We start from the raw sequence: 10,311 nt of genomic DNA, 5'->3' as shown, positions 1-10,311 counted from the left end.
TAGTTGTTACTGTATGTTTCTGTAAACGGGGGCTTCTAAAGAAATTGTCGCTAATTGTTTAGCTTGTCGCCTACTTGGGACAATTTTTAGTGTTTTTCTAGAATACGCCACTAGTATACTACGCGAAACATCTTACCATATTCCTTGTTCCATTTTCTGATAACACAAGAACGTATTTACGCAAGTGAAAATTTGTCAGTTCATTTCAATGTGTGTTCCGTATCTTGCAGTGATGTGTGACTGTTTTGTGTGTGATGTCCTGTAAGAAGAACAATCCTAAACTGTTCAAAACGGGCCCAAAGCTTAATCATCATGTATTGTTAACATGAACTAATTTTAATGATAAGAATAAAGGAACTTTATAAGATTGAGAAGATTATAGAGACTAATCCTTTAAAACCACTTTGATTATTTACCTGTAATTCTTCAGTTTAACTTAAGCTATTTGTGTTATGTGGGTGCTTCTGATTAAAATTCACGTTTTATCTTTTATTGTAAGATTTTTGAAATAGGTACAAAGAGCAGCATAGGCTTCGATTATTTTACAATACATTTTACAGAACATTTTACAGAACATGTAAGTTGTAATTTGCAGTAATTTGAGAAAATTACTCTCCCTGTCCGTAGACAGTCTTATTTCAGTACCAGTATTTACACAGGTATCTATGGTAATAACGGTTCACGTTCAGTGTTAGCTGTGGTCTCAGCAGGTGCTGCTTCTGTGGTGTTCTTTGTGAACAAGCACCTGGACATGACGCCAGCTGCAATGCCTCCGACAAGTGGTCCCACCCAGTAGATCTAGAAAAAGTAAAAATCTACAGCAATATTTTAACGAGACTGATGTGGAAACTTTTTGTTTAGATGTTTACATTTTGTCAGACACTAATGCTTAGTTATTACGAATAAAATTGAAATTTTTAGAATATGCTACATTTGTGCTAATTAATGTTCAACAGCATTTTTATTTTACAGAGAACGGACAAACTAAATAGACAGCAAATGCACAGCTGGAAGTAAGTCCTCCGTTAGGAGCACCGAGTCCTCTCACTGCCACGTTTGTGGTTTAAATGCTGTGCTTCTTCCACTTTTCGAACATATATGTTTGGGAGACCACTCCATGTGACATTGCATAATACTGATTTAACGATGATACATTCTTTATGGGAAAAATTCTGTTTCTCCCAAGATATTTCTTGTTTCTGTCTAGGAAACTTCAGCTGTTAACGTATCTCTATTAGGCATTTTAGATGACGCTGTATTTGAAATTGGTAACTCACTGTAGCGTTTGGGACGTATTTATTCGAAATTAGCTGATATTTATCCGGAGTTCAGTTGTCATTCGACCTCGGAAGGAAACACTTGTCACTAACATATGGCGAACATTTGAGTGTGAAAAAATGGTATTGTGCCACTCTTCAGCTACTTTGTGTGTTTCTGGGTTTAGTAACCACGTCTAGCTGCAAGCTTTTTTCTGAAAGCAGTCGAGACTTCAGCGTTGTCCATATGATACAATAAATTTTAATTAACCAGTAGCAAATGGTGCTTTTCTAGCAGCGAGGACAGAATTTTACTCTGTCAGCGTCACTAGATGACACGTTCAGAGACTGCGTTTATGTAACTTAAAATTGTGGAAGAACCTCCAAACAGCAAGCTATTACCTACTTGTTTCGGAGGTGTGAATCACATTAACTAAAAGCAGAAGCTGGACGGAAAGTTCGTCGGAGCTCCGCTTAGGTTCCTAATCCGATCTGAAGGGGCTCACAGGGGAGGGGAAGACATTTCGTTCGGTTCCGTGTGTGTGTGTGTGTGTGTGTGTGTGTGTGTGTGTGTGTGTGTGTGTGTGTGTGTGTGTGTGTGTGTGTGTGTGTGTGTTTGTTTGTTTTAGTCACTACTAAAAATTCTTATTTGCAAGTGGTAAAGTGGTAAGAGTGAATACGTACCCAGTGATTGTCCCACTGCCACTTCAGCATAGCAGGCCCAAGAGAACGCGCCGGGTTCATGCCTGCGCCAGTGTATTGCATCTGTGAACAGTTTTCGTTTACTAAAATATATTGTTAGCATCTTAATACTTGACTGCGTAATAGATTTGTTAAGTTTATTAACTACAAGGTTCGTTCCTTGTGCTGCAATTACAACAGTAGGAGCTTTGGTACAGCCAGATAAAGTGACAATGACAACTTTTTGTATTCTAGTATGAAGGATAAGTGCTGCTAAAAAGCAGTCTGAATTTGTGTCTCCAGGAAACATTTCGACTGCGTTAACACCAAAAACTTATGCATTTTATGTCCCATGGCGTTTCTTATTTCGCTGGACATATCTAAATCTATATATGGAAGGAAAGCAAATTTTAAGCTGAAGAATAACTTTTAGATTCTTGAAAATAAAAATCTAACTGCATGTCAATTTTAGAGTTATTTCGAGAAATTGATCCATGCATCGCGTTTGTTAAAAGCAAACTTTCTCATTTAAGTTTAGCCGATTTTTTAATATTTCTGTATGCCTCGATTACACCGGTTCTTTGTCAGATTTTGATTGATTGGGGGGAGGGGGAGTACTACACGGTGAGGTCATCAGGCTCTCGATTCAAATGTTATTCACTGAAGAGAGGTTCCACTAGAAGACAAGTCACACCATAAAACCAGGAAGTTTAAACACACAAGGTATGAAAGGATAGCGCAAATCTAAAAAATGAGAGGGGTGGAAGAGTTGTCTTTGCCAGGGAAGTGGTGATGGTCCCAGACCAAGGAAACATTGAGAGCCCCAACCAGAACCACCCTGCCCCTACTCCAGAAGCAAATCAAAATCTCGATGGACGGCTCAAGACTGGACTGGACTCCATCCGAAAGGAGCGTAAGGAGGAGCGCCAAATTGCAATTGACTCCTTATTTGTGCCGAGATCATTACTGTGATCAGTAGTGCACCAGATGTCAATCCACTTTTGGGCAAAGATTTGAAGTAGACCCGCATATTCGCAGCTGGAATCATGACGGAGTGAGGTTTAAGTATTTTTCTAGCCGAACTGTCAGCCAGTTCATTCTCTGGGATACCCACCCGACTTGGGACTGAGAAAACTGAGCATGCAGTACAGATAACTATAAAGAAAGTCATGGATATACAGCAGTGAAGGGCTCTGAATGGGTCTAGTTCTGTGAACACACTAAATGACCCGGCAAAAAATTGTGTTCTAAGTAAGTGGAAGACGCGAAATACTCAAGGCACATTCCAGTGAGTGGAGATTTAATGCGTCTCACTTCCCTTTCGTGATCTCCAACTAACAATCACATCCATGGACAAATAATTATCAGGTGGGAGACGTCCCTTGTTTGCAAGGGCATGGTACATAGGATGGTCAGCGAATCGTCGAATGGCGATTGCTTAAGAAACAAGGAGTTGGCTCCGTCATGTTTGTAGAGGGGGAATCCCCACTTATTGAAGGAGACAATGGGAGTAGTGTGAAAGGCACCAGTAGCCAGATGCACCCCACAATGGTGTACAGGAGTCTAGTATTTGGCGAGTGAAAGGAACAGCTGAGCTGCAATCCTGACCACCACAGTCTAGTCTAGGCAAGCCCATAGCACGGTAAAGATGGATAAGAGTGACCGTCTGCACCGAAGATGTGTGGTCCAGGAGGCAGAGAGCATTAAAAGCTCCTGCATGCTTGTTGTCTTCAGGTGGCGAATATGGGGCGGACTCGCCAGCTCTCAAAAGTAAGGCCCAAGAAATGGGACTTATACAACATCGAGGAGGCGATAGCCTAAATAAAGTTTTTGATCAGGGTGTACTGTAGGTAGACAACAAAAACGCGTAACCAGCATTTTGGAGAGAGAAAATTAAGCCACAGGAGACTGCCCAGAGGTCTGTTGGACGGCGCCTTGAGCCAGCACTCAGCAGATGCTACGAAGTGGAAGTTGCACCATACGCAAGAATCTGTATACAACGGTGGTGTAACCACAGGCCTAACAGAGGTTACAAGCCCGTTGATGGCTGTGAGGTGGTGTGTGACACAGAACAACCTTGTGGGATACTGTTCTGAATCTGAGGGGTACTAAATAAAGTGCAAACTAACCTTGAAGAGCCAGTGGGCTAAAAATTTTCGGAAGCCCCACTCATGGAGGGTAACTCAAATGTTACAGCACCAAGCAATGTCGTATGCCTTACGTAGGTGAAACGCCGGAACAAGGTGCCAGCAGTTAGTGTACGCCTGTGATTGCCATTTCCAAGCTGAGAAAATGGTCAGTTGACGATCGTCCTTCCTGGAAGGCAACCTGATACAAGGACAAAAGGCCCAAAGATTAAAGCACTCAACATGATCTGAAACCAACCATCCTGTACTTGCTTAAATATTAGAGCCTTCAGGCTAATCGGGTGGTAGCTGTTTAAAGATGTTGGGTACTTCCTGAGATTAAGGATAGGGATGACAACTGTCTCGCCCCTGTGAAAGGGAAACACCTGCGAGCCAAATGCAGTTTAAGACCCTGAGGAGATGTTGCCTCTGAGTAACATCTAAGTGTTTCCTCTGGATGTGTGTAGAATCTGTGCCTGCAGCCTTCTTATGAAGAGTAAGAGCCTGCAATCCCATTCAGTATGGTGCCGATTGAAATAGGGGTCTGTGCAACTCAGCGTTTCTGCACGAGAAGTTATGGTATAGGAAGAGGACGCCGATGCTATCTCAAATTATGTCTTATGATTTTCTGGCAGGACCGATCTATTAGTGCACAAAGCACCTTTGAGATTAAGACTTAACAGCTGACTTAAGTTGGCTGTTCAGAAGGCTATCGTTGTTGGACGAAACCTGCTATGAAGAGGCATAGGTCCTCAGAGGTAACAGTGCACCCAGCCTTCCGTTTTGCTCTGCATAAGATAATTATGCCTTAGCATAGCATGGAGATGCTTAGAAGGAAGGAGATTGGTATGTGAAGGGTAGCGTTTAATCGTTTCAACACTTGTCGGCTGTCCTGGACAGCCACTGCTACATTTTTGGTCTATAAAGGTACCGGTCGACGACGAGGGGGACATATGGACAGGAGAACAGTTGTGCCTGCAGCATTAAGAATAGTGGCAGAGTCCTTGCACGACCTCATCAATGCAGTTCGGGAGAGGTGCAAGTGTACAGGACATTTGTAAAGAACAATTGGCTCTACGGAATGGTCAACGTGGGGGGCCTGTCTGCCTGGCGGCAGCAGAGGAACTACCGTATTACCATAAAGTTGTCACTGTCACCGAGATCATGGGATGATCTATGTAGGGAAGCCACGAAAGCAAGGGAGGAGATCGTGAGATGTACCAGAAAGGTACTATGAGCAGCACTGAAATGGATAGGGGCACCATCACTTAGATTTCCCTCCTAAGTCTGTAAGTAAGTCAATTAGAAGATCTCTACCCGTTTAAGTTGCGTTGCGGATTGGGAGGTACAAGCTTTGATTAACAAGGAGCCCGACTGCGTCTTATTGAGCGATACCACCAAATTGGTCCTCTATTCTCCACAAAACAATGGCTTTGTGGCGGTGAATATGTTCCCATCCGTCTTAGTACAGACGAGGTAGTGGGGAAAGTGTTTCACCTGAAGACAGCGAGTCTTGCTTTTCTATGGTGTAGCCAAGGGAAGGTTGCCAGATGAAAGAAAGCATTCAAACATCCTTCAATATTGGAAGATATGACTGACTGAGGACAGCCAGATTTTTGCAGTTTGATACGCTCCAAATGCCTAGTATCCGCTCTGATACCACCCACTCCGATCAGGGATTCTCCAATGGGCAACATCCAGCCACAGTTAGGTCCGGCACAGCAGCCATCGCCCCCCTGTTCCAATGCAACAAAATGATAAGCAACCACTACCTGGCGTACATGGGGACGGAAGAGCTCAGACATCGGAAGTCTGATTGCTGCCAGGGGATTCAGCCATATGGATACGTAACAGCCCCACCACACGGACTGGCTGTATGTTAGTTGACTAGCAGGGTCAAAGAACGGCTATGGTGAGAAAGGAAATGGGAGAGAAATCCATGCAGTAGACGCTAGGGAGGGAGTTCTTCCTCAAATGGCTCTCAGTAATTTATATATTTATATTTATTCAAGTGGAGGTTAAACCTCAAGTGGGGACCTAAACGCCATGAAGGATGAAGAAACAGGAAGAACGAAATTTAAAGCAGTACAGGGAACCAGCTGGATAGCCATGTAGCTATCTCAGAACACTGGGAGGAGGGGACAACGGGAAAGAGCGACGATAGTTAAGGAGGGCAGGGTGAACGAAGTGGAGTCAGGAGGAAGAATGGGCTGTAATAGCTTGGGGCCCTGTGAGCGCTACTCTCAAACTCTCTAAAGAACAGACACCTCAAGGGGGCCAGATTTTTATATCTGAAAATTTTTAAAATCTTACTAATGATGGCTAAACTGAATAGTAGGGAATGACCAGAAAGAACATGGGAACTTTTCTCGCTCTCAACAGGGAACTTACGGAACTCCGACATCCATGCCGTTTCCCCTAGCGTTTTAGCTTAATGATGTTCACAGCGTTATGAGGATGCTAGATTCCACGACGTAGTTTTAAGTATTATCAGCAAAATGTATTTTTGGATGACTAGCGTATTTCAGATACGCTTTGTTTTTATGTTGCCTACCTGCAGCATTTCGAAGTAAGTGTGCATGACTTAGTGGCAAATACTAATTTAAGTTTCTTTTAATGTTGAGGTAAATTTCTGCTTCAAGTTTATTGTGCTAGACAATACGTCGCGATAACGTTTTGCCGAACTCCGCTTTTGTTTAATTGCTATGCCACACATGCATATATGTGGAATCATAATGGGGTTAAACTATTTCCATTTACAGCTGTCACCAATGTGACGTTGAGACCTAGTTTTTTCGACATTAACTTATCTTTTTGTTACGTAAGATTAAGGTAGTCCGTAGTGACTACTTATGTCAACCTCTACTCGATAAGTAAAATCGAAACTTAATGTGATATGAGTTAAGTTTACGTTAAGTTGACTAAACAGATTGAAAGTGGATTAATAATGGTACTACGGCTGCCCAATTGTTTACGCGACGGCAAGTGTCAGTCGTTTATGATGCTAACACTATCCGACGTTTACTGAATGCTACGTATTGAGTACTAGGAAGCTAACTCATTGAAAGATTGGCGTTTCATTTCGTTCAGTTATGGGATCATCTATCACGGTATCTGACTAGCTTACTAGATTCTCACTAGAACAGCGCACTTCCAAACCAATTACTGAATGTTAAACGAAGATTTGTTCGCACAGCACAGCTTCGGCACTCTGCCGTTCTTAGTGGTAACAGAAGAAAAATTATGGTGTACACTGGTTGTGTACAGAATATCCAGCCTAGCCGGCCGCCAATTTAGGGAAAATAGGTATGCGTAATTTACACCAGAGTAACTTATTGCGAAGGATACGCATGTGCAGAGGAGCAATTTCGGAAAACCTTAGTCTCTACAACATCGATCCAATGCATTTCGAGGCCTGTAAGAGCTGAGCGTCCTACCAGGTCAGCTGTCTGGTAAACTCGCCGATCTGATTTGATCGGTCGCCTGGAGAACGCCGCAACATTAGAGCGGACACTGCAGCAGCAACACTGGTCTTATGGTGCGGGATCCCGCTTCGCTGGCCAATCTCTGAGAATGGATTCTAATTACCGAGACTGTTTAAGCACTTACACATCGTACAGCTGAATATTTCTGCTCTCACTGAAAATTTTGCTGCAGGCATTAGCCATCTTACAGCTTATTGATGTACGTTGTTCGTCCAACCAGACTGGACGTAACCACAGCTTGCTTTTTGAAAAGGTTTAACTGTTCAGCGTATTGTAGCTTGCCCGTCACTCAAGATCGTTGCCTGAGAAATATGGACATATTTCTGTTCTAAGCAGTACACGCAGTCCATTTCCTATTTGTTACCATGTACGGGCAAACGCCTAAGAAGATCGGTCCAAGTGTTACATTCAGCGACTGGGACCCAGTGAGCCGGAGCGTTGATGTTTTACAGTGACCACGTTGCAATGCAACGAGACTGCCTACATCTCAAAGAAAGAACTTCATAGCCTTTTTGTCCTGACTAAGCACAATGCGCCTGCACAGTATTAATTCAGTTTAATATTTTGGGCCATTTAAACCTTTTAGATGTGGATATCCATGAACTGAATTTGGAAGGAAATGTAGATATTCAGCTCAGCACTACATTAATGCTTGAGATACACTAAGTGAACGTATTTAGTGTATTCTAATGTCTCAATGGCTATAAATCAAAGTATGGAACTAGTCATTGCACACAACCTGTAGCACGGGACTATTTTTTTTAACTCCAGAAATACACCATTTTAGTTCATAGCAAGGTTTCGAGAATTAGGCATCTGTTTTGACATAGTACTCATATGAACATTAATTTTATGTAGCACCAAACACGTGACAGTGTCGGTGTTATATAACTCAGTTAACTTTATTTCAGCCATTTCAGTAATACGGTCATACTTTGATGAAGTCTACTGGAAGTGATGGAGAGTAAATGACGTACAATCATTATCAGTAAATTACGTTAATTGAGGTAGACGTTTAGTAAAGGCAATTTCTAACTTTAGTTTTTTAGATCTTAAGTGATCAGACTCACATTTCAACGTTTACTTCAGAACTCTTTGTCTTCTGATTCTTTTAATGTCTTTTGCACGGAATAAGTGAATTCGTTGCCCTGATATCACATGTACGACAGACTGCCCATAAGATTCCCTCACTAATTAGTGGACCTGCCAGCACTAAGGCTCCTCCAGAAACAGGTGGCCACACTTAGGAAAAAGGTTGAGAAGCGCGTATCGGATTTAACTCTGAAGCCGCCATAGCCTCCGAACGGAATTGTCAGTCTAATTGTTAGAATTAATTCAGAAGACCAGAGATGAAGTGTTCGACGACGCCGTTGTTCCAGAAAAATGGTATTGAGTACACTTTCGTTGTAATAGGCAAGGTTTGCAGTAACTATTCCCATGAACGGTCATGATTGTCAGCATTAAATTTGAACTGCAGGAACTGATATTTGTTACGCCTTGAATCTTTTGAATCCGACGCGAAGGAATGGCGACTCCGCTCTACCTGTCCAGTCACTGTTGGGTGTGTGTATTTGAAGGTGAGCAACTTTCTCATACAACAAGGTATCTACGTTCAAATGAGAACTACGTGTTATCACAATGAGTTATTGTTTTAGGGCAGTGCGATTTATGAAGGTTTAACTATTAGCGTCGCATGTTCCTTGCATAAGAACGTAGTCATACTGGTCCGTCTACTGCATAACTAACAGGTTTGTGAACAAAAAAAAATGGTTCAAATGGCTCTGAGCACTATGGGACTTAACATCTGTGGTCATCAGTCCCCTAGAACTTAGAATTACTTAAACGTAACTAACCTAAGGACATCACACACACATCCATGCCCGAGGCAGGATTCGAACCCGCGACCGTAACGGTCACGCGGTTCCAGACCGAAGCACCTAGAACCGCACGGCCACATCGGCCGGCGTTTGTGAACAGATACTGACTTCAGGAAAGCGATTACTAAGTGATTTATGTACCTACAATACAAGGTATTCAAGCAGTCAGAACAGTTAACTCATTTTATATCCCTTGATAAGTCAATTCTCATGCCTTACACAAAATTTTGTAGATAGCTATAAAATTCTGACGCCATTGCTGCATGAAGAATTAGTACAAAGTGTTGAACAATTATTTGAAGGTTATTTGTGTAAATCGGTTCAGCGTTATTCAAATTCTTATTCCAACTAATTTTGTTAACTATTTTCCACACTTGTCAAAAGCAGGACATTCCAGAATTAATGCGAATTCAAAATAGTAAATGATCGGTTTGGCGTAAGTACTGAAAACGATGAAGCTTATATTTGGAAAATAAATGGTTGATTGGGGAGGGGCCAAACAATAAGATCATTTCACGATCTAAGATGTCAAAAAGGATGAACAACGAACAGCACTGTCAAGTGGCAGGAATAACAGGCAAACAGAGGTAAAAGGAACGTTAGACGAGCAAGAAGAGGAAAGAACAGGATGGGGTGGGGGGGGGGGGGGGAAATGGGGAGAGCAGGGGTGCTCCAGAAACTCTTCCTGCCACCGACCCCTCCTGACACCCACTCCATTATCACCCTAAAACGTGGTCAATACCAGGGGAAGACAAGGGAACAGCGGAACTGCAGACCAGACAAATTATAGGCAAAGGCGGAGAGAGTGACTAGTGTGGAGGCAAGAGCAAGGCCATCAAAACCAACACCTACGTTATGGGACCCAAATTTCGGAAGAAAAAGGTTA

At 42.5% G+C, this 10,311-nt stretch overlaps 1 protein-coding gene across 1 annotated transcript in view; it reads right to left on the bottom strand.

Moving 5' to 3' along the window:
- Nucleotides 1-619: 619 nt before the first annotated feature.
- Nucleotides 620-10,311, bottom strand: part of LOC126185031 (aquaporin AQPAe.a-like) — a 36,220-nt gene continuing 26,528 nt past the window's right edge. Inside the window, exons 5-6 of the mRNA XM_049927768.1 lie at nucleotides 1,941-2,021; nucleotides 620-798 (exon numbers count right to left, since the gene is read on the bottom strand). Coding sequence (XP_049783725.1) covers nucleotides 664-798; nucleotides 1,941-2,021 — 216 coding nt within the window. The 3' untranslated portion in view covers nucleotides 620-663. The remainder of the gene's footprint in view (nucleotides 799-1,940; nucleotides 2,022-10,311) is intronic.

This window comes from Schistocerca cancellata, chromosome 4 (assembly GCF_023864275.1).
Source record: "Schistocerca cancellata isolate TAMUIC-IGC-003103 chromosome 4, iqSchCanc2.1, whole genome shotgun sequence".
NCBI classification, from domain to species: domain Eukaryota; kingdom Metazoa; phylum Arthropoda; class Insecta; order Orthoptera; family Acrididae; genus Schistocerca; species Schistocerca cancellata.
Note: the sequence above shows the minus strand (reverse complement) of the source record. Positions and strands in the feature narration are given on the sequence as shown.